This window comes from Mauremys reevesii, linkage group 9 (assembly GCF_016161935.1).
Source record: "Mauremys reevesii isolate NIE-2019 linkage group 9, ASM1616193v1, whole genome shotgun sequence".
NCBI classification, from domain to species: domain Eukaryota; kingdom Metazoa; phylum Chordata; order Testudines; family Geoemydidae; genus Mauremys; species Mauremys reevesii.
The window spans coordinates 49,960,232-49,983,573 of NC_052631.1; the positions used below are offsets into that span (position 1 = coordinate 49,960,232).

At 47.6% G+C, this 23,342-nt stretch overlaps 1 protein-coding gene across 5 annotated transcripts in view; it reads right to left on the bottom strand.

Moving 5' to 3' along the window:
• The window catches only part of ETV5 (ETS variant transcription factor 5), a 47,993-nt gene that overhangs the window by 24,497 nt on the left and 154 nt on the right, over positions 1-23,342 (bottom strand). For 2 of the 5 annotated variants that reach the window (XM_039489188.1, XM_039489184.1), the window contains exons 1-5: positions 11,918-12,053; positions 9,570-9,718; positions 9,340-9,427; positions 9,176-9,223; positions 9,028-9,078 (exon numbers count right to left, since the gene is read on the bottom strand). In XM_039489188.1, coding sequence (XP_039345122.1) covers positions 9,028-9,078; positions 9,176-9,223; positions 9,340-9,427; positions 9,570-9,614 — 232 coding nt within the window. In that variant the 5' untranslated portion in view covers positions 9,615-9,718; positions 11,918-12,053. Of the gene's footprint in view, positions 1-9,027; positions 9,079-9,175; positions 9,224-9,339; positions 9,428-9,569; positions 9,719-9,912; positions 10,023-11,917; positions 12,054-23,342 lie in introns of those variants that run through there. The other 3 variants (XM_039489187.1, XM_039489185.1, XM_039489186.1) reach the window with 3 other exon arrangements.

Sequence of the window (23,342 nt, forward strand, 5' to 3'; positions counted from 1 at the left end):
GTGCTGATGGGGAACGGGCCTGAGAGCTCATTGTAAGAGTGCGTTTAAAGAGGGCCTGTTGACATATTTACAATACACCTCAGAGGCTACATGAAACATCTGTTTAGTTCTAGAGGACAATGCTTCCGTGGCACGGCACGGAGCCAGTGTACAGACTGAGTGCAGCGCAGCTCGTAACTGCATGAATACAGCAGAAACCTGCTAACCTGCAAGTGAACAAGACCCACTGAAGGACAGAATATTTCCAGATTAGCAGAATAAAAACTACAGAAGTAATGCCTCGGCGCACACCTGGTTCATTTGTCCAGCCAGCTGTTTATCTGGCCGTTGTAAAGCTGAATGTACTCTTATAGCTTGTCAGACATCGTAATCCAAGCCCCATTCTTAGAGCACTTTGGACTGAGAAGTGGGGAGCTGCCACTGTTGTGGGGGTGATTCCCAGTGCACAACACAGCTAAGGTTCACTCTACAGGGTCTCACCTGTATGTTTGTGCATGGTGTCAGGACAGTCAAGAAATGACTATGAAGAGTTGCTTGCAGTAAAGTGACTGTGAAGCCATTTAGACAGATCTGCTCTATAAAGAGCAACTTCACTGTGAATCCCCCGCTAGCTGGTTCCCAACCACTAGGCTTTACTGTTCAGACGGGAATTGAGTATTTGTTGCCAGGCCCTAATTCGGATTCCAAATTTCATCTGGAGCCCTCAAAGCAACACAGTAAGATGCCATCCTACTTCTGAGAGAGAACAGGAAGACTCACCCCTGAACTGAAGTCAAGAATATGGACACTTTTTTACTAGGCAGCTTTGCCTGGAGTACAACCCCCAATTAAACACTTCCTCCCAAGAGCCAGCCGCAAACCAAGCTGGAGAGCCCAGCTTCTTGAGCAGATTTTACAGTCAGGAAGCTTTTCCCTCCATGAGTGAACGGCTCACATGCACATCCCCAGAAGCCTTCCACAAGGGAAGCACACAAGCAAACCCACCAGCAGACTGGCCCCTTCTGCGATCGTGGACGAATACTTAGGGAGGTCTATTTCACTAGGAGGGTGGTGAAGCTCTGGAATGGGTTACCTAGGGAGGTGGTGGAATCTCCATCATTAGAGGTTTTTAAGGCCCGGCTTGACAAAGCCCTGGCTGGGCTGATTTAGTTGGGGTTGGTCCTGCTTTGAGCAGGGGGTTGGACTAGATGACCTCCTGAGGTCTCTTCCAACTCTAATCTTCTGTGATTCTATGATCTGAAACCTGGTTTATTCTCAGTAGTTATATTTTCTGCTAGATATTTTAGAGATGTTGCCTCTATAGTAGGAGACAGAGGAAACAGAATTAGCAGGCTAGCGTCTTCTCTGCAGGTCAAGATGCTCCTCATTCTGTTCCATCTCTGGTAGCCAGAGAAGCGGCACAAAAAGTTGGTGCTAATCCAGTTACTTTTAAAGGATTTTTCCTCCCCACTGTACTTTGAAGCTGAAGTTTGTCAGCTGCTGTATATACTCTGTTTTGGTTGGGGTATGGTCTGTCGCGGGGGAGGGGCGCATCTCATTCAGTAACTCAGCTTTGATCTCCTTACTTCAAAAGCTAAGAGCTGGAATGCAGTATCCCCTTTCTCCCTACTGAAATAACACCAGCTCTGAGTTAGACAGCTAGAATTGCAGTGAGATGTCAGCGTGCACCTAAACAGTCTCCGCCTTCTTCATGGAGCTATTGCCACTGGCCAAAAGAAAGCGACCTGCAAAAGTTCCTGCTCTCCGAGACTTAATGGCTCCTGCAAAAGAGGACCCCAAGGATCCTGCTGGTGGGGGACACAGGCCAGCCCTGTCTACTCCCCTGAAGAAGCAAAGCTGTCCCCGCACCCCATACAAAGCTGTTCCTGGCTGGCTTAGCGCTGGGGCAGCTGGAAGACGTTGGGCTGGGTATTGAGTTCTGGGGTGTGGAATGGAGCAGTTTGGATGGTTGGGGAAGAGAGGCAGCACACGGACGGTTAAATGCATGAGAACTTAGGCAGTGTTCATTACTGTATGAAGCCAATAATTACAGCCTTGTGTTAATTACTGCTCCTTTGGGTGAAGGCCCTGTGGGTCAAGATCCTGAAGGCACACATAACTCAGCACTGGCAGTAACACTGCCTCTGCCTGCACAAGCAGTCATGAGACAAATTCAAATGCCCCATCCTACTGGCCATCTGAACTTGCAGATGGCTTTATGGAAATACTAAGAGTGAAGTTAGTCAGATTAAAGTGGAATAAAAAAATTCCACGCCCCTGATTAGTTCAAAGGACAGTGTCTCTTTAAAACCTAAACCAGATCACTCCCAGTTGAGGCTGCCTCTGACATACTCAAAGTCTGTTCACTATATATAATTTTTAAAACCAACTTATAAATGCTTAACCTAATTAACTGCTAAAAGCAGCCACTCTAGGCAAGGGAGGACATCAGAGTTCTTTACCCAGTAGTGACTGAACAATACAGCCGGGCTTAATCAGAAGTGGAGTATTAGCTGTACAGTTTGAATACATCCCCCATACACCCCGAGAGACCAGTCCTGAACTAAGTGCTCCCAGCCTTCCCGGCTAGTTAGCTGCTCCTCAAATGCCCACAGGGCTAATGTCCCCAGCATGGAACCCCCCTCCCCCATTGCTCAGCTGGTACTAAGGGACTAGGAAAAATCCTGAGAGAGGCTTCATAGCTGTCACTCCCCAGTTCTCTCTCCAACCAGGAATGGAAAGGAGCTAAGCTGCCTCCAGGCTCAGCTAATTAAGTTGGTCATCACTAGATTTAAAAAAAAATTGCCTGAGATCAGAGGGCGCCGCAGAATCCTTTACAGCGTATAGACCTGGCCTTCCATTGGCCGGTCCTTCTCCTTCAGGAGACATGCAGAGACGGGCACTCACAACTGTGCCATTTGCTGGGGCAGGGAAGAGTAATTACTCTCTTGATCAAACCTTGCTTTAGTGAAGGCAGAGGCATTCGGCAATGCATGGTAGAATTACTCCCCCCTCCCGCCCCCTCATTAAGCGGCAGCCACGCTTCCCAAGTACTTTCAGGCTGCCCTTCGGCATATCTAGTGTTAATTCCCTCCCTTGGAGAGAAAGACTATCACACCCATTAAGCCTGGCCTTGCTGAGCAGCAGGGAAAGCAAAAGGAAACATATTTTGGAGGTGCTCCAGCTGTCAATCACAGGCATGTTTCTCTCCAACAGCCTCTGTGTTGTTTGAGCGGGTTGTTTTTCCGCCAGCAGCACAATGGGGCCTGGTTATTCATTGAAAAAGTCTGCAAGTGGGCACCGCCCTCCATTCACAACCAATTTGGAACGCTCCATTCATCAGAGACCAAAAAACAATCCCTCCCGCTCAGCGCAACCATTCAAGAAAAGGGAAACGACACTTAAGATCATAACAGAGACCAGCTGTCCACACAGAGAAGCCTGCGCTGTGCGCAACGTTTACATAAGGAATTCAAACACTGCAGGAATGGCCTGCGCCGCGCTAGGGAACTTGGCTTCTTGCAGCGTTTGCTCCAAACCAGCACGATTGTGCAACTCAGCTTGTGGCGAGGGCCGGAAACGCCTTTCGGCCAAAGGAGGAGGCAAGAAGTTAAACTTGGGCTCCTTTGTTCAAAACAGAACTGCTGGGTGCTAAAGTCTGGGTGAGTTTTCCCTCACTGACTTGGGCAGTGGACCACTCTGGGACCCCCCCAGTCCCTCCCTATTTCCTCTATTCACTGGGAGGAAAGATCTGCCCAGCCACACCGCAGCAGCCCTGCTTTGCTTCTGGGAGCTGCAATCAACTTGGAGAACTGCTGATCCTCACAAGGGACTGAGCATGCTCATGGCCAGCAGAGCATAGATGCATTTCCGAGGTTCCAGGGAATGGGGAGAGGAGCATGAACTGGAGATGTCCCTCCGTGTACCAGAGGTGGAAAAAATAATCTTTAGCAGCTACTTTTGGGGGATTAAAGCTCATGGCAGGGGAGCGCTTGTTCTGATTGCCTCTCCTAGGCTGAACTAGAGCTGGGCCCAGGACACCCCCCACGGCTAGCCTTGGAATGAGGCGTGTTTCTGCCGGCCAGTTCATTTCAAACCCTCCTGTGCTTCACTCCCCCTACACGCCGGGAGCACACAGCAGCAGGCGGGGCCCCAGTAAGAGACCCATCAGTGAGCTAACAACAAAAGTGATCATAATCCATTATTGGCACCAGCACCGCTTCCCCGGGCGCTGCCTAGGAAAAGTTTGCTGTGCCAGAGCATAGCTGGAGCAGTGATGTCTCAAAGGCCATGTGTGAGGGAGCACACACGCGCAAACAGGCTTCCAACCTCTCAATTCTACTGCTCTCCACTATAATTAGAAGCTGAAAAAAGCAAGTGACTAGTTTAACTATAGAGAAGGTTAGAGAACGCATCTCCCCATACCATTATGAGATGCAACCCTCAAGTGACGAACCCCTGGGGGTAGATCTTAGGGACCTCTTCTGGTCTTAAAATAAAGCCTATAAAATATTCAGGGCAAGAATCCCAACCCAACCCCTATAGCTGATCCCATCTTGTCTCTTTGAGGAGTCCAAGTGGAGGGGGCGGGGGGCGGCGGGAGGAGAATGACACTTTTCAAGCTCTAATGGAAGCCTTCAACATAGCTCAGTTTCACGTCAACCTAGAGCTTTTATTTTCTCCATTTTACTGACTCTCCAGAGGGGGTGAGAAAGAAGGAACAGGCCTTCCCCTGTGCAAACAAAACAGACCACAGCCATTCACAAATAAGTTCAAGGACACCTGTTGATTCAAATTCTTCTATTCTCCTTCATAGCAGTAACACATGCCTAACCCCTTTCAACCATGCACTGACTTTGAAGGGATGCTGTTGACCCCAGTATCTGCCCAGATCTAGATTCTGTAGGAACAAGCTCTGAGAAGGTCAATAAACAAGTGAACCTTCTTTGTCATTTTTGCAACCAATATATTAAAGCAGTGACCGCCGTATAATAGGACTGGCTGACCACTGATTTCAAGACTTGGGCATTTCTGGAGCATCCAGCAGCATGGTGCTCGCGTGTTTTGTTCGCACATTTCGCCACTCTGTGCCTGTTCAACCTTTTATTTAAGCCTCAGGGTGCTGCCATTCAGGGACATGCCTATGGGGGTCACACAGCAAAGCTATTGCACAGCATGCAACAGAACACCAGCCTCCTGGCTTTCTTGGTTTTAACCACAAAACCATCTCTCCTCTGAAACGAAAGCAATGTGACTTTATTTGCTTTAATGACTTAAGGTGTTACTGGGGCCCGAGGGAAAAGCTTGCTTACAACAAACTCTGATGCTTAAAAGAACACCATAAATGTAACAGCCTGTTAGACAGCATGGCGCTGATCCTGCAGCAGTAGATCCCTGTGGAGCATCAATGAAGGTAACAATTGATGCGGGGAACTGCCATTAGAGAGCTCACAGCAGGAATAGGGCCTTAAAATATTTGCCTGCCTCAGACTAACCACCTGTCGAATGGGTATGAGTGGCCAGAGGGTCCCATCTCTCTCGCCTTTGTTCCAGCCATGCACTGGAACCCCTAGCTGTGTGCACATCCACCCCCAGCCACTTCTGGGAGATGAACGTTACTGCTACAACTGGGAAAGGGTCTCAGTTCAGGAATTCAGCCTTTGATGCTGGAGACTGAGAGGAACTTTAGGTCCATGGCTCCCTTATCCTGCGGAGAGCAGGGGATCATTTCTCCTCTACATTATAAATAGGATACAACTAGGCTTGGCAGAAACCCATTTTTATATATTTATTTATTTCAACAGAGAATATCAATGTTCATTTTAAAACATTTTTTCAATGTATTGTTTAAATTATCAAAGTTATGCAAATGATGGGTTTTAAGCATTTTTTTTAATGTTTGCAGCTGTGGGAAGTTATGGTGGAGGTTGGACTAATTATTTAATGACAGGAGACACAGATTCAAACAGTTAAAGTTTCATAACCATTAAAACACAAAACTGTTCACATCACATGTCAAAATATACAAAGTCAATACCCTTAAAGAACTCTAGGGTTCTCAGGTAGCAGTTTTCTTACTTTGCCGCTTGGTAAATGTTGATCATCATCAATTGTCGGATTTGTCTGCTTGTGTGTTTGGTGAAAAAAAAAAAATCAAGGTGTACCAACATTTGCCAATTAAAAAATGAAATCCTTCCAAGCCTAGATACAACACATGATAAAGTGACCCTGTCACCCAGAAGATTATAAAACTCCAGTTTGCTCTTAAGTATGACCTTATGGAAATCTTCAGAGGAACGGGTTTGATGAGACGATCTCAGTTACTGTGAAATTAACAGCAAAAACTGGTAGCGGCTTTTCCTCCTGAAGCCTTCGCTGCATTGTCAAACTTTTGGCAAGGTGCGACTGATGAGACTGACTTTACCCCATCCTGAGAATGCCAGGCAGAATGTTTGCCACGGAACTATGTACAGGAAGGATCACTATGGGCACACTTTGTCCTCCAGAGAGGCATTTGTGAGACTGGAAAAGACACCCAGCATTCTTGTGGTGCGTCTTGTCAGCGCCACCAACAGTGGTTTGTGAGTATTATGTCATGTTATTGCAGAACAGCAAGATGAAACAAAACCCACAAAGCACAGTCAAATCCCCAAAGGACAGCAAAATCCCTCAAAATTAAGGCCCCCACCCAATCTCAACAATAGCAAATAAGGACAAATGTGTCATTTGTGTTGACAGTGTCCCTTTAAATAGTGCAGCAGCTGGGTTCAATGCCAAGACCGCACGTGCAATAGGAAACATGGACTATGGTGTTCTTGCAGCAGTGTGTCCACAGGTGTCACTAGGCACTGAAATCCAAGTGCTCTTTATGCTCCCCTTAGTACTTCTTGACCATTCAGTTTATCAAAGGAAAGTTACTGGAGTGCAAGACTGCCATCCCGCCCAGAGGTGCATTCCAGGCCTCACCATGACCTTTACGTAATATTTGTGTCCCTCTTTACAGGCCAGTGAGGGCGTTACAAACAAACAAACACACACAAAACTATCAAGGTTTTAGCCCCAAACCAGCCTTTTGTTGAAAGTGCAAGTCTGTTCAGATACTCCTCGTTTTCAACCAGCTCCCTTAGGGGAGAGTTGAGTTTTCTCCCTCCCATCTAGCAAGTGTGGGAGAGAGCGAAGGAAGCCAACAAGCCAGCACTGGCTGCTACCAGCCTTGCCGGCAGTGTGCTAGCGCACCCCCAACTCACTGCTTCCTCTGCAGGTTTTGTGCCCCTCTCCTTATTTTCTCCTCCCCATCAGGCCATAGAAAGCCTGGCAGAACCCCAACACGGGCTCAGGTCCTGCCGCTGCCCAGGGTGCTGCTTGCAGGACTCTTCTTAAGGAGGTGGCAGGCAAGCACATGGTTTCTCCAAACCTCTCACTTCAATTCAAGTTTAGGCACCAATGCAGCAAGCTGCTCTGAGCAGGCACAGGGTTTCCTCGGGTCAGGACAGATTATGGCACATAGCATACGCCCCCCCCCAGCCTTCCACCACTTCTTCCTCCTCTACCCTTTGCATCAGGTGCTCTAGGTTTCAAGGGCAGGAGGATGAACTGCCTTAGCCTAAGAAAAAAAAATATTCAAATTCTTTTAGTGCTGCTACGCCATAAAACCAAGATGTCGATTTGGAGTTACCTGGACAGCCTCATTTCAACACAAATTCCTCTTTACTCAGCTTGTTTCAGTTAAGTTATCTTCTGCAGCGGCACAACACATTTTAGCCACCCAAGCCACAGACAAGCCTCTTCGACCCAAAAGCTTATGTCTCTCGGCTTGCTCCGAAAACCCCAGCGACCAGGAGCGGTCATTTCGGCAACTCCTCAGGTTACACAGGAATAAGACTGCCGAGAGGCATTTGAAAGAACCTTTGCCAAAAGAGTCACCCTCCCACACACACTGCAGTTTATACTGCTCCAGGCAAGAACTGGAAGGGCTGGGCTAGAATGTCAACACAGACCTGTGTCTCTGACTCCAGGCCTGCCTTTTATCTCCAGGCAGAGAGAGAGAGAAAGTAAAAAATGTTGGTTGTCTGGAGCAGTTTCATGGCAAGCATCCCATTCGCTTAGAAGTAATCAAAGAGCAATAATTAACATGCATTTACTGTAGCATAAGATACTCTGCTGCATGCTGTGACAAAGTTTCAGCAAAGAATCTGTTCCACTGCAGGCTAAATTTGATTTCCTCTACATTCTGCAGCAGTATGACTTAGTACAAAGGCCTATTAATAAAGACCAAGCTGGTATTTATGTTTGCAGTTAACAATCCAAGAACATCCTGCTTTTATTTAGCCTCTAATGCCAGTATGGTCAGTCCAAAATACACACAGGGAGAACATACAGACACAAGCAGCTTGCTGCATATAAAGGGGGGAAAAATAGGGACTCTAACTGGCTCAGGTGTTTTCTATCATCACTGTGACTAAGGAACAATTCTCTTTCTGATGCAATTCACAAGGGACTGCATTTTCATCAATCTTCTCTTAAACATGCCTGCTTGCCAGTGACTAATGCTCCCTGATGCTGCTCAGCACAGCTCGAGTTTCACCAGTCAGCTTTGCCCTTGACAGCCTCACTAGGCTACAACTAGAAAAGCTTCAAGGCCATCACAGAGAGATGTTGGCTATCCAAGTAGCACTGCACCTGTGTGCCTATCAAATGGATTTTAAAAGCTATTGTATTATGGACAATCAATCAGTAGGTGTTCAAAAGAATCCCGGAGATTCAAGTTCACAAATGCTAAAATATCTTTATACAGCTATTTAGTCAAGATAGAATACTTGGAAATATAGGCTAACCTCATCTTGAGGAACCAAAACAATGCAAGTCTGCATGCTACCTTCTTCTTAACCCTAATGAGTTACATGAGTTAGTGCAGAAAACAGCTATATTTACATTGTTGTAATACGGGAACAACTCAAAGCAGCATCGAATTTTGCATAACATTTATCACATCAGAGAATCAAAGCACTTCACAGCAAAAAACATACAATAAGCTATGCAGTTACTTACAGTTATCAGACTGAAAATCTGGGACAAACTGTTCATCATCAGGAACTTGGGCTGAAAAAAAAAGGAGAGGGGGTTGTAAAATAGTTTAGTCCAAATACATGTGCATTAGAAAATGTGATAGAGAAAAGGGGCAGAGATGAAGACTTGCCTTCAGCTAACCAAGCCTCCTGAAGCTGGCTGAGATCCTGGAACAGTTCTGGAACAGAAGAAAAGAATTGTGTAGAACAGTTACAAAAAAGGGTTCAACTTTTATGGAGAAAAGAGGTAGTAGTGACAACTTAAACTGAATCAAAGAGGGGGAAACTTAACTACCTTCGGAATCATGCGCCAGGTCAGTGTCCAAAAACTTCCTTTTTCTGTCAGTCACTGGCCGGCCTCGACATTCCTCTGTGCAAGACTGCTGAAAGAGAGACCACATATTGCCATGAAGGACACAGCAAGCTTACCAGAGACAACAAATGCTAGACAAAGGAAGAGAAATCTTACGGTAAGGGAGATGAAGAACAAAAAGTGCTTGGGAGGCAGAGACAAACAAGACTTACCCCTGGGACCATGAATGGGACTTGCTGATCATAAAAGCCATCCATTGTGCTTCCAATATCTTTAGTATCCCCTTAAATGTTTTCAGCATTGAAACCAATTCCAGAGAAAGAGGGTTTTCTTCAAAGTACCTACTATGGCAGATTGAACACTAAGGAACAAAAAAAAAAGACGCAAAGCATCAAGATCTGCCTTTAAGCCTGAACAGACTTCCCCTTCTCTAATGGCATGGAAAGAACACTGCCTGCGAGCTTTAAAGATTAACTGCTAGGCTCAATTAACACACACCAAACACACTATGTTTAAAGACTAATCCATTTACTCTCTGATATTTTCTCCCCTTACCAATTAACTTGCTATGATTGATCATCTTCATTCACAAGTTTCTCCTCTATAACCTAACTTCTTGCTTCAACAGAGAGGTCATAACCTTTAGTTCGTGATGTCACAGAGTTACTATGGAAACTGCTGTGACATCACTATTGATTGATTACAACTGCTTAAAAGCAAGCATATGGGCAAAGGCGTGGATTACAAGGGAGAGATCATATTGCCCAGAGTACAAATATTTTCTCTCTGCATGGCTAAAAGATAGCTATAAATAGCAACAAGTCCATGGAAAGTAAGTCCCAGTTTACTTAACAAATATGAAAGAGCTAATCTACCAAAAGACAACAGAAAATAAAGTTTAACTTTTCTGGGTACTGCCAGAGAAAGAGAGAGAATACTTTTCTAGGGGCCATTTTAAAATAATGCTTTTCTTAAAACAATGATTTTCATTTGGCTTCCTAGCCCCTCATATGTTACACCCAGTAACAAAAAGCAAACATTTTCTATATGTTTAGTTGACACTGAAGTCTACATGAAGCAGAAAATCATGACTCCCCATGCTGTTGATGCAACTCTTGCCATTCCAGAAGCCAGACTGCTGTAAATTAATCAAAGAGCAACTTTCACTTCACTGCTTTTTTAAAACATTGAGTAGTTTTGGTGTGAAATGCAGTGCAGGATTGTTGTGCTGCTACAATTGCAGTAATTTTTTTTAAAAGCATCCAATGGCATATAAGCCTTCTACTTCTTCTCACCATAAACAGAAATAAGGAATTTAGTATTTAAATATTTAGCATTAAGAGGAAAAATGCACACCACAAGTTTCATAACACCTAGGAGGGGAGGGACCTTTCCAACTTCCATATCCAAGCAGTATTGTGTGTTACAGACTAAAGCCTGCTCTTAAAATGTCAGAGTCCTGCTCCAACACTCAGCAGTGCAGAAAAGAATGCAAAGGAGATGCCTCGAGTCCAGAAATCCTTCCAAGTAGTGGTTGGGTCCAGTTTTTCAATAACAGCAGCATTTTTAGAGGGCTCTAGACCTCATGTATTTAACTGGGCCTGTAGTTAAGCCACTTCCTCGCCTGTTCCTTTCCCTGTGCCCCCAGGAAAGCTTTAACAATCAAACAATAAAATTAGCATCCCCTCCCCCACAACACAAATCTGGCTTTAGCTTTATGAATGGAAGAGGGAGCAGCAGCAGGTAGAGTGTAACTGGATCCCCAGCGCGGGGCCCCATTCACAAAACAAGGCACACACTTCCCAGCTTTCCCCATTCATGAAACTCCTTCAGATGCGCCCCCCGCCCCCACAGCCCCGGGAGAGACAGCCCCCACCCCCGCGGTTTGAGGGGAAACTTAATGCTTCATTCACAAATCGCCCACATTCGTAGAACTCCGAGCAGCCGCGGCCAAGCTTAGCCATTCCGTCCGGCAGCCCCGAGCTAGAGCAGGCTGCCGCGCGCTCCTATACTCCAGCCCCATCCACCTGCTCCCGCCCCACATCTTATGCACCTCAAAGCCTGCCCACCCCCCGCACCCAATGAACCTCACATCCACCACATGCACGGCGAGACTAACCCCGCCTGCGCATCCTCCTGTACCCCAAACATGCATACCCCTGGCACCCCCAAACTCATGTCTCGCACGCTAGGTACCCCCCGCTCCAACCACCTGCACCCCTACACCTCCAAGCCCCGCGCGCCCCCGCCTGCACTTCCCACCCCCTGGTCCCCCAAGCCCCTCACCTGCACGGGCACCCCATTTCTGGACCCCATTCCCGCGCCCCCCGCTTACACTCCTCCAAGCCCCTCGAGCTCCCCGCCTGCACCCCCAAACCCCTCTCGCTCTCCCAAGTCCCGTGCACACCCTCCTGCCCCCCATTTCCGTGCTCCCCTCCCCGCCTGCACCCCCATACCCGCGCGCCCACCACTTCTTGCGCCAGCCCGAGCCCCGTGCGCTCCCCGGCCGCGCAGCCCCTTCCCCCAGGAAGGCTGCGGCCTCACCCCGACCCGTGCTCACCGAGTCCCGTAGCTCCTCGCAGCCGCCGCGGAGTCGCCAGGAGCCAGAGTCTTTGCGCTGCCAGAGCCTGAGCGGCCTCCCGAGCCCGCCTCCCCGTCCTCATTGGCCCACAGTCCCTCCAGGAGTCGTCAATCACTGCTTGTTTACCCTTTCCGCCGCCCAATGGCGAGCGTCTCTGCGGCGCCCCCCGTTCTGATTGGTCCCAGTGCCCCAGAGGCGCTTTCTGCGCCCACCTCCTCCCAGCGCTAATATACATAATTTATTCTCCGGGGAGTGCCAGCCAATCGGCACAGCCTAATTTGCATAATAATTGCAAGGACGTTTTTCATTCATAAAAAAACGCGTCCTGAGGGGGAGGCCGAGAAAGGGAAGGATTTAAAGAGACAGCGCCTCGTCGAGCAGCCAGGCTTCCACCGGGAGCGCGGCACCCCGTGCCAGGCCGGCGTGCCCAGGGCAGGGGGGCACTCGCCCTTGCCTAGCCTCTGCGGCACCCCGGGGCGTTATGGGGGCTGGGCAGGGCACGGCACAGGTGCAACCTGGCAGCCAATGGGTTTCAGAGCCAGACCAGTTAGAGTATCGTTAGGCCTCAGAGCAGGGCCGCCCAGAGGATTCAGGGGGCCTGGGGCCAAGCAATTTCAGGGGGGGGCCCTTCCATAAAAAAATTGCAATACTATATTCTCGTGGGGGCCTCTGCGGGGCCCGGAGCAAATTGCCCCACTTGCTCCGCACCCACAGGTGGCCCTGGGAAAAATAAACCTTCTGCATCTCGGCACAAACCCAGTTTTGAGAAAACTTCTTTACAAGGTATCACTGGTTCTCAGCATCAGCTAGTGCTAAAAGGCACTAAAGCTCATTAAAAGAGTTGGACAAATATTTTCTGTCAAAACTTTTTCTGGATCAAAAACTAGGGGTTTTTAAAAATCAGAAAAAAAATCACGGACAATGTCTGCTTTCCTTCAAAATTTGTTTTTTTAATTGAAAAGCTGAAATTAGTCTGCCAAAACCTGAATATGGTTTGGGGTTTCAGAAGTGTGTAGCCAAATATTTGCTGCTTGCTGTGTTTGATTGTTTAAAGAAACAATAAAAAATTCAGCTAAAAAAAAATCCAAAACTTTTGAACCACTTCAGTTTGTGACCAAACGCCTGAGCCCATCCAGTCAGAGATTTTTTCAGGTTTCTGATACTCTGCTGGCTTCCTTGACTCATATCTGTTTTCATAACTTTGGGTTCATTTAGGTTAGAACATAAGAACAGCCATACTGGGTCAGACCAAAGGTCCATGCAGCCCAGTATCCTGTCTACCGACAGTGGCCAATGCCAAGTGCCCCCGAGGGAGTGAACCTAACAGGTAATGATCAAATGATCTCTCTCCTGCCATCCATCTCCACCTTCTGACAAACAGAGGCTAGGGACACCATTCCTTACTCATCCTGGCTAATAGCCATTAATGGACTTAACCTCCATGCATTTATCTGTTTCCTAGAGACTGGCTCCACGGGGTCCCTCACAAACTGGAGATTGTTACTATGGGTTTGTCTTTAATATAGCTTATGTACATACTCCACGAACTGAGCATTGGAGCTTGTTCCAGAATCTGGGATGAGCCTATGTTGTGAAAACTGAAATGCTCAAAATAACACATGCATGTGAATGGACACAGGGTGCTAAAATTAAATTAACCCAGGGTTCTCAAACTGGGGGTCAGGACCCCTCAGGGGTCACGAGGTTATTACTGGGGGTCACGAGCTGTCAGCCTCCACCTCAAACCCTGCTTTGCCTCCAGCATTTATAATAGTGTTAAATATATAAAAAAGTGTTTTTAATTTATAAGGGGGGGTTGCACTCAGAGGTTTGCTATGTGAAAGGGATCACCAGTATAAAAGTTTGAGAACCACTGAATTAACCCCTCTGAAGCCTCAGGGAATGCAGGGGCGGGGGGTCTCCCTTGGTAGGGTGGGGAAGGAGGTAGGTGGTGTAGGATATTGCTCTTCTCATGTGATCCCTCCCCCAGTGGCTAATTTTAAATGAAGCTACCCTCCCCTGACATGAATCTCCCTATAGCACTGAAATTACATGTAGACTATAATTTGGCATTTGAGAAGTGAAAGGGATGGTAGCCCTAATGGAAAAGCTAACAGCTTGGCTCTTCTGCAAGCCTCAAACTGCTGAATGAGCTTTAGGGTAGGCAAGGCTGTGCCTCCCAAACAGCCTGGCCCTACCCCCTATCCAGCCCCACCCACTTCCTGCCCCCCTGACTGTCCACCCCGCCTCAGAATCCCCGACCCATCCTGCTTCTTGACCCCTCACCGTCCCCCAGAGACCCCACCCCCAACCACCACCCTGGGACCCCACCCCTGCTCCCTGTCCCCTGACTGCCCCGACCCCTATCCACCCTCCCCTCCCCCTGCTGAGTCCTGACAGAGCCCTGGAACGCCCACAATCCAACCCCCCTGTGCCCTGACTGCCCCCTCCAACCTCTGCCCCCTCCCTGTCCCCGGGACTTCCTGCCCCTTAGCTAACCCCACCCCCGGCCCCGGCTCCCTCCTCACCCGGAGTCTCAGCGCATCCTGGAGCTTCGCTTGACAGCGGCATCATGGCTTCGGCGGGGTGTGACGTTATTGATATAAATTGGGACCATATAGAACATGGGTTGCAACCAAGGTCCTGCAGTGGCACCAAATCTTAGATAAAGGGGGTCATCTAAGGTGTCTAAGACCAGATTATGGGTTGCTGGTTATAATTATGCTGTCTATATGTCTGTATCATTTGTAGTTAAAGTTATAAGTATTGGCTCTGTAATGTCTATAGTTTGTATTCTGCTCTGCCTCTGGGAAGTGTCCCAGACAAGCTGATGTTAGCCCGGCATAGCTGGCTTGATGGCCCATTTAAAGAGCCATCAGCTACACAATTGACCCATGGAGAGAAGGCAGACACGCCTTGTGACTCAGCAGAGTATGCAGGGACTGGCTCATGTGACTCAAGGCACCATTTTGCTGTAAATTTCCACAGTGAAGACAAAGGGATTCTTACACCTGGAAAAGTCTATATAAGCCTAATGCCTCATCTCCATCTTGTCTTCAATCCTGCTTCTGACCTCTGGAGGGACTTTGCTACAAACTGAAGCTTTACACAAGGGACTGAAGGACCCATCCCAGTGGGGGATGTTCTCCAGAGACTTAATCTAAACCTCCAGTTTACTCCAGCACTGCTGCAAGCCTGAACTAAGAACTTTGCCAGTACTGTATGTAATTGATTCCATTTAACCAATTCTACCTCTCTTCTCTACCTTTTTCCCTTTGTAAATAAACCTTTAGATTTTAGATTCTAAAGGATTGGCAACAGCGTGATTTGTGGGTAAGATCTGATGTGTATATTGACCTGGGTCTGGGGCTTGGTCCTTTGGGATCGAGGGAACCTTTTTCTTTTATTGGGGTGTTGGTTTTCATAACCATTTATCCCCAGGACGAGTGCACTGGTGGTGATACTGGGAGACTGGAGTGTCTAAGGAAATTGCTTGTGTGACTTGTGGTTAGCCAGTGGGGTGAGACCAAAGTCCTTTTTGTCTGGCTGGTTTGGTTTGCCTTAGAGGTGGAAAAACCCCAGCCTAGGGCTGTAACTGCCCTGTTTAAGCAATTGGTCCTGATTTGGCACTCTCAGTTGGGTCCCGCCAGAATCGCTCCGTCACAGTGGCGTAGTCGTGCTAGGATCCACAGAACCAGGTCAATTAAGCTTTGGGTCAGAACCCCACGCTATCCAAAATTTAAATGTGGGATTGAGAGTTTGGTTGGTTAAAGATCAGTGACCATGAGACAAAAAGCAAGGAAACTGCAAGCCTTGAGAGACAGCCTGCAGTTTGATTATGAGCAAGAACTGGCAAAAATTCGAATGGAAGAGAAGCAAGTCTTGGCCCAGCTGGAGAAAGAGGCGGCTGAGAGAAAGAGAGAGGCGGCTGAGAGAAAGAGAGAGGCTGCTGAGAGAAAGAGAGAGGCTGCTGAGAGAGAAGAAAAAGCTCGTAAGGGACGTCTGGAGGTGCTGGCTGCTGAGGAGGAGACTCGCAAGGTGCAGCAGGAGACTCACAAAATACAACAAGAAACTGCTAGACTCCAGCTCCAAGTCAAAAAAGCAAGGGAAGAACGGCAGAAACTGTATCCTCTTGAAAGTCCAGTTTATAACTGTGTTGATATATGGGGTTACTCTGGGCAGTTTTCTGTGTTTAACCAGTTTTGCTATGGCTGGGGAGATGGGAGTTCTAACCTGGGGAGAAATATCTGTTTGTCTGTACAAGAAAGCAGTTTGTCTGGGAATGAAGTTTCTGAATGTCTGTCTGATGTCTCAGAAGTGAATCTGGAGTTAGATCAAGAGCAGAAAGATCTCATTGGTGAGGAAAATGTTTCTCAGGAGCAGATTAAAGTAGATGGTCAGGTTAAATCCCTAACTGAGGAAGGAGAGGGTAAATTTGTAATGGGTAATGGATTGGTGGCTAGTGCAGCTTGTAGAAGTAAACCTGAAATGGGTAACTGTGATTTGCTAAAAGTCTCTCAGTGTAGTGAAAAGAGCAGCAGCTTATCTGTTGGGAGAGGCAATGTGCCTGGTAGGGAAAGTTTGCAGGAGACTAGGCAGCCTTGTGAGCTGGTGGCTTTGTCTAATCAGCAGTTTGGGAAGGGAGGGATAGTGGAAGATGAGTGTCCATATCCCTTACCTGTTTCCTGTGTGGAGAAATGTGACAGTGGAGGGAATGTGCCTGTGTCTGTCAGGAGTATTGACTTGCCTATAAAGGAAGCTACCCCAGTCTCCAAGCAGTTGTCTGTGAACAGCCCTGTGTGCTGGGACAAGGGAAGTAAAATCCCAAGCTGTGTGTCTGGTAAAGGAGAATGTGTCTCCGGCTCTTCTGTGTCTGTGGAGCAGACAGAAGGTGCCTGTCAGCCTGTAATGGTTGAGGGTGATTCAGTTGTCTCGAAGTTGGTTGTAAATACAGCTAAAGCCCAGGAAGGGAATGGTCCTGAGTTTGTGTCTGCTGGGGGGAATGGCACTGTGACTAGGTTGCATCCAGTTAGTGTCTTAGCAAAATCCCAGAGACCAGACAGTTCTGGTGCTTGTAGTTTGCCAGTTGCTAATGTGTGGTTGGAAAAGGGTGCAGCAACTCTGTCTGATCAGGGTGATACCCCTGCCAGGGCACAAGGAGAGCATAAAGGTGATTTAATTGTGTTACCGACTGACAGTTTGACAACTTGTAGCAAGAAGGAAAAGATTCCTGAACTTGTTCATGGCCAAGGGAAGGAGACTACTTCTGACCTGTTATCTAGAAAGTCTGTAGCATCTGTGGTTGCTCAGGAAGTGTTCCTTTAGAGCAAGCCCTAGGTGAAGAGGAAGGGCAGAATTTCTGAGAGGGTGAATTGCTGCTTAGAGAAGCTCCTAGGAAAGGAATCCTCATGGTAGCCTGTGCAAGCAGTTTACTGCAACTGAAGGGTGTAAAGTGATTTAATCAAGAAAGTTTCAGTTCCTAACAGCCAGAAATTTTCTGTTGTGAATGGATCCACTGACTTTCCTTTTGAGAGATCCAGTGTGGGCAGCTTTGAAAAGGTCTCAGGTGGAGTAGAAGCTGTTAAGGAAGTTGAGCAGCCCTATAACCACCTGGCTGTGTGTGGCCAGCTTGTTGGTGGGGAGACAATGCTGTTGGGACAGGAATGTCTCCATGCTGAATCTGTAAGTGAGCAGTCTGTGCTTCAGGATCTGAGGACAGATTCAGTTACTGGTGTTTCAGGGCAGAACAGTTGTATGGCTAAATGCTTGAGGAGGCAGGGGAGAGCAAGCCAGCTCTCACCCTCAGACTCTTTGGATTTGTGTGGTATCTCTGTAAGACAAAGTCCAGCCGTGGAATCCATAGCAGCTAAGAAGTTAAAAGCTAGTGTCTGTGTTGATGCGAATTACTGGGCTGGCAGGGAGAAGAAAGACTTGCTAATGGCTGTTAGCACGGAGGGCCCACCCCATCAGCCAGTGATCTCTGTTAAGCAAGAGAAATCAGGGTTTAATCCTGAAGAACAAGAAGGAAAGAGAAGACTGAATTTTGCAAAGGGAACCCGCAGGTTAACCCTAAAAGGCCCAATCTCCAATGGTAATGAGCCAAGGGTGTGGCATGACAAACATGTTTGTAGATGGACACTTGCAATCAATTTGTTGTTATTGCTAATGCTAACTGTAACAATGTACAATGTGCCTAATCTTTTGGAAAATCCCTTGAACATGTTGAAAGGAATACATAAAAACACACTTTATGTTAAAGGGCCTTGCTATACTGATGTTTCACAGTTAATGCCTGTAAACAGTGTTGGAACTTTTCACAGGGGAAAATACATTCCAGACCTGATGTGCTGTATGAGAGGGGAAACTGAGGCACACTACCATATTGCTTTCATGGCTAAATGCCAAGATTCCTGTTCTATGAACAACATCAATATCTACATTGGTGTAATGTTAATTGGGTTCCAAACATTGGCCAAAGCTGGTATGGATAAAGTAGCTGTTTTCTTTAGCTCTTGGCAAGATCACATGAAACACACAGGAACCATGCTGCAAAAGCTGACCAAGTTATACCTTGAGTTTGTAAGGAGATTCATTCATGTTATTGAACATGACTTTGATAAACCATTTCGGTTATACACTCTCTAGCCCAACACTAGCTGTAGTGAGACAGACCCAAGGAAAGGGGCTCTTGGGATGCAGTCAGCGATGTTTGGTCATCCCTTCCTGCATCAATTTTGCGTTGGTGGTGTGACGTTAGTGATATAAATTGGGACCATATAGAACCTGGGTTGCAACCAAGGTCCTGCAGTGGCACCAAATCTTAGATAAAGGGGGTCATCTAAGGTGTCTAAGACCAGATTATGGGTTGCTGGTTATAATTATGCTGTCTATATGTCTGTATCATTTGTAGTTAAAGTTATAAGTATTGGCTCTGTAATGTCTATAGTTTGTATTCTGCTCTGCCTCTGGGAAGTGTCCCAGACAAGCTGATGTTAGCCCGGCATAGCTGGCTTGATGGCCCATTTAAAGAGCCATCAGCTACACAATTGACCCATGGAGAGAAGGCAGACATGCCTTGTGACTCAGCAGAGTATGCAGGGACTGGCTCATGTGACTCAAGGCACCATTTTGCTGTAAATTTCCACAGTGAAGACAAAGGGATTCTTACACCTGGAAAAGTCTATATAAGCCTAATGCCTCATCTCCATCTTGTCTTCAATCCTGCTTCTGACCTCTGGAGGGACTTTGCTACAAACTGAAGCTTTACACAAGGGACTGAAGGACCCATCCCAGTGGGGGATGTTCTCCAGAGACTTAATCTAAACCTCCAGTTTACTCCAGCACTGCTGCAAGCCTGAACTAAGAACTTTGCCAGTACTGTATGTAATTGATTCCATTTAACCAATTCTACCTCTCTTCTCTACCTTTTTCCCTTTGTAAATAAACCTTTAGATTTTAGATTCTAAAGGATTGGCAACAGCGTGATTTGTGGGTAAGATCTGATGTGTATATTGACCTGGGTCTGGGGCTTGGTCCTTTGGGATCGAGGGAACCTTTTTCTTTTATTGGGGTGTTGGTTTTCATAACCATTTATCCCCAGGACGAGTGCACTGGTGGTGATACTGGGAGACTGGAGTGTCTAAGGAAATTGCTTGTGTGACTTGTGGTTAGCCAGTGGGGTGAGACCAAAGTCCTTTTGTCTGGCTGGTTTGGTTTGCCTTAGAGGTGGAAAAACCCCAGCCTAGGGCTGTAACTGCCCTGTTTAAGCAATTGGTCCTGATTTGGCACTCTCAGTTGGGTCCCGCCAGAATCGCTCCGTCACACGGGGCCTGAGCCCTGCCCCGCTCAGAGCCGCGTGGTAAGGGGGCGGGGCTGGGAGCTCCAGGCCGAGCGGAGGGAACTCAGGCCCTGCTGGAGCTCGCAGCCCCGCCCCCTTACCACGCGGCTCTGAGCAGGGAGGGGCTCAGGCCCCGCCGGAGCCACTGCAGCTGTCGAGCAAAGCTCCTGGATGCGCTGAGGCTCCGGGAGAGGGGCAGAGGTGGGGTCGGGTTGGGCCGGGGAGGGAGCCTCAGCCATTCTCGTGGGGGCACTTGCGGAGCCCGGGGCCTGGGGCAAATTGCCCCACTTGCCCCCCCCCCTCTGGGCGGCCCTGCCTCAGAGTGAATGCCCCAGTGCGCATCGCCCGGGGGCTTTTCCGTCTCTGCAGGCTACAGGCACTACATGGCTCCCCGGAAGGTGCCCCTCAACCCATCAGGACCAGCAGCTACCAAGTGCCCTGTCCAAATGCTACAGCGACTGAGGGGACTGGTACAGAGTGCCAGCCTGCTGCTTCACTGGGTCTTCCCTTAGAACAGCTCACAAGCGTGTTGGTTGGTGCCATCACATTGATTGGTCATGATTAAGGTTAAGATTCTGTCACGGGTATTTTTAGTAAAAGTCAGGGACAGGTCCCAGGCAATAAACAAAAATTCACAGAAGCCTGCGACCTGTCCCTCACTTTTACTAAAAATACCCTGTGTGGGGAGGGAAGCAGAGCTCTGACCAGGCTTGCAGTTGCTTCAGCCCCGCCCCCACCACTACTCCTGCTTCAGGGGGGCTGACCCAACCCCAGCCGCTGCTCCAGTGGCTGGGGACCACTGCTCTGGCAGCCCTGAGTTTTGCCGCTGGTCAGCTGTTCTGGCAGACCCAGGGTTGACAGCTGCTCCAGCCCTGCCCCAGAAGTAACGGAGGTCCAGGAAAGGCACAGAATCTGTGACCTCCATGACAGAATCGTGGCCTTAGTCATGAGGGAGAAGCCAGCATCCTGCAGCGGTGGGGAAGGATGTGGGATGTGTGCAGTGTGTGCACTGCACAGGCTAGGCCTGTGGAGACCAGGACAGAATTCCTAAAGCTGGTGGGATGGGGAATCTGGGGGATGAAAGCGCATCCTCTTCTCACTGCCCTGAATACCAGGGATCTCTGTCACCAGCAGAAGTTGGTCCAGTAAAAGACATTACTGCACCCACCTTGTCTCTCTGAATACCAGACATATTTTCAAAGGAAGGGAGCTCCCCCCCCACACACATTGCCTTCTCTGCCAGGGTATTGTCCCACTCTTTAGACGAGCTCACAGGCCACAGGCCAGCACGTGTGCCCATGCACAAAGATGGCCACAAGGGCTGATGCCCGTCACAGAAGCCTCATTGTAAGACAGGGCAATACAGCAAAGGAGGCTAGTAGGTCACACTGCTAGAGGAGACAAACTGACACAGAAGACTCACAAGGGGCCCAAACCTTGGTACATGCTCACTGTCACGTCTCTCTCTCTCTGTCTTGTGCACACACTTACTTCTCATTCAGCCACCATGAGCAGGAGCAGGCCCCAGGGTAACAGAGGCTGCTCTCCGTGTTCAGCCGAAGCAGCCCAGCCATGCAGAAGCTGGCCCTGACTCATATGGCATCACTGGCACAGTCCTGGCAGTGGGTGTCACTTTGGCACCTTCAGGCCTTCAGGCTTTGGCCATGCTGCTCCGAAATACCCTTCTCTGCCCATGTTAGTGCCTGCGACAGAGCGGGCAACACAGCTCTGACTGTGTAGGGCACAAGGAAAGACAATAGGTTCTGAGCAGTACCGCACTGTCAGAACAAATTATGCTAATTAGCCCTGGCACAACCCCTACCCTCCTCATTTCAGTAGAGGAATAGGGTGTTTAAATCCACTAGCTGGCAGTTTGCACCCTCAGGCTCATAGCTGGAAAGGGCTACGTTTCTAGACTGCTGCCCAGCGCCCTGCCCAATCCTTGATGGCCTGCAATTTGGCCTGTGCTCCGGCAGCTGCTACGAGTGCATGTCCAGTCCAGGGAATGTTTTGATTGACCCGAACCAAACTTTTTCTAGCAGCCAAAGGGCACTTTTTCAGCCCCTCCAAGATCTGTGTGTAGATGAGCACCCCCAGTAACACAGAGATGAAACATGGACTGCAGTCCACCATGTGAGCACCTGCACTGGGGCATGGCACTGGAAGCACAAAGGAGAGTTTCTGTGGTAGTGACTTGTAAGAAGATTGCACAAGGAATCGTGGGTTCACAATAGGCATTCTCCATCAGCCCTTATCCATAAATAAAAAATACAAGAAACAGAGGGGGGAGGGATAGCTCAGTGATTTGAGCATTGGCCTGCTAAACCCAGGGTTGTGAGCTCAATCCTTGAGGGGGCCATTTAGGGAACTGGGGTAAAAAAACTGTCTGGGGATTGGTCCTGACTTGAGGCAGGGGGTTGAACTAGATGACCTCCTAAGGTCCCTTCCAACCTCCATAGCCTATGATTCTATAGCAACTGATATAAATTAGAATCTATGAAGTGTAGAAAAATGATAAGGGAAGCTGAAGACATAAGGAAAACTCCATAACTGGCTAGGCTAAGGACAATAAGAAGGTTTTTAAAGTGTATATTAGGAACAGAAGAAAGCCTAGCAATAGTATAGGTCTATTACTAGATGGAGTGGTAAAATAATGGCACTGTGATAAAGGCCAAATGTTCAATATATATTTTTGTTCTGTATTTGGAAAGAAGCAGAATAATGTATTCATATCACAATGCCTTAGTAACTAAGGAGGCTATTAAACATCTACTAGGGATAAATATTTTTAAATCATAAGGCCCAGAAAATTTACACCAAGAGTCTTAAAAGAGTTAGTTTAGGAGATCTCTGGCCCATTTAGGTTAATTTTTAATAAATCTTGGAATATTGGAGAAATTCCAAAAGATTGCAAGTGTGCTAATGTCATGCCAATATTCCAAAAGGGCATGTAGGATGACTTGGGTACCAGTTAGCCTGACATCAGGCCTGGGCAAAATAACAGAAAAGCTGATACAAGAGTCAATTAATAAAGAAGTAAAGCATAAGACTATAATTAACGCCAGCCAACATGGTTTTATGGAAAATAAGTCTAGTTATACAAACCCAATTTCATTTTTCAATGAGATTATAAATTTGGTTGATAAAGGTAATTGTGCAGATGAAATATACTTGGACTTTTTCAGGGTGTTTGACTTAATACTGCATGACATTCTGATTAAAAACTAGCATTACACAATGTCAATAAAACACCTGTGAAATGGATTAAGCTCTGGCTTCCTGACAGATCTCAAAAAGGAGTTCTCATTGGGGATATTTCTAGTGGAGTTTTGATGGGACTGGTACTAGGCTCAGCACTATTCAACATTTTCTTCACTGATCTGGAAGTAGATGTAAGCCTGTGGTCTGAATGAGTTCTCTCTTACCAGCTATTAATGAACTGGAGGAAGAGAGGTCAGGAGCAGACCTTATTTGCATAGACACGCTTACTTTGCCAAGGTTAACAACACAGCTGTTTTATCAAGGTGATCAATTGGCCTGTTTTGGTTTAAAGTTCACTTTAAGTCT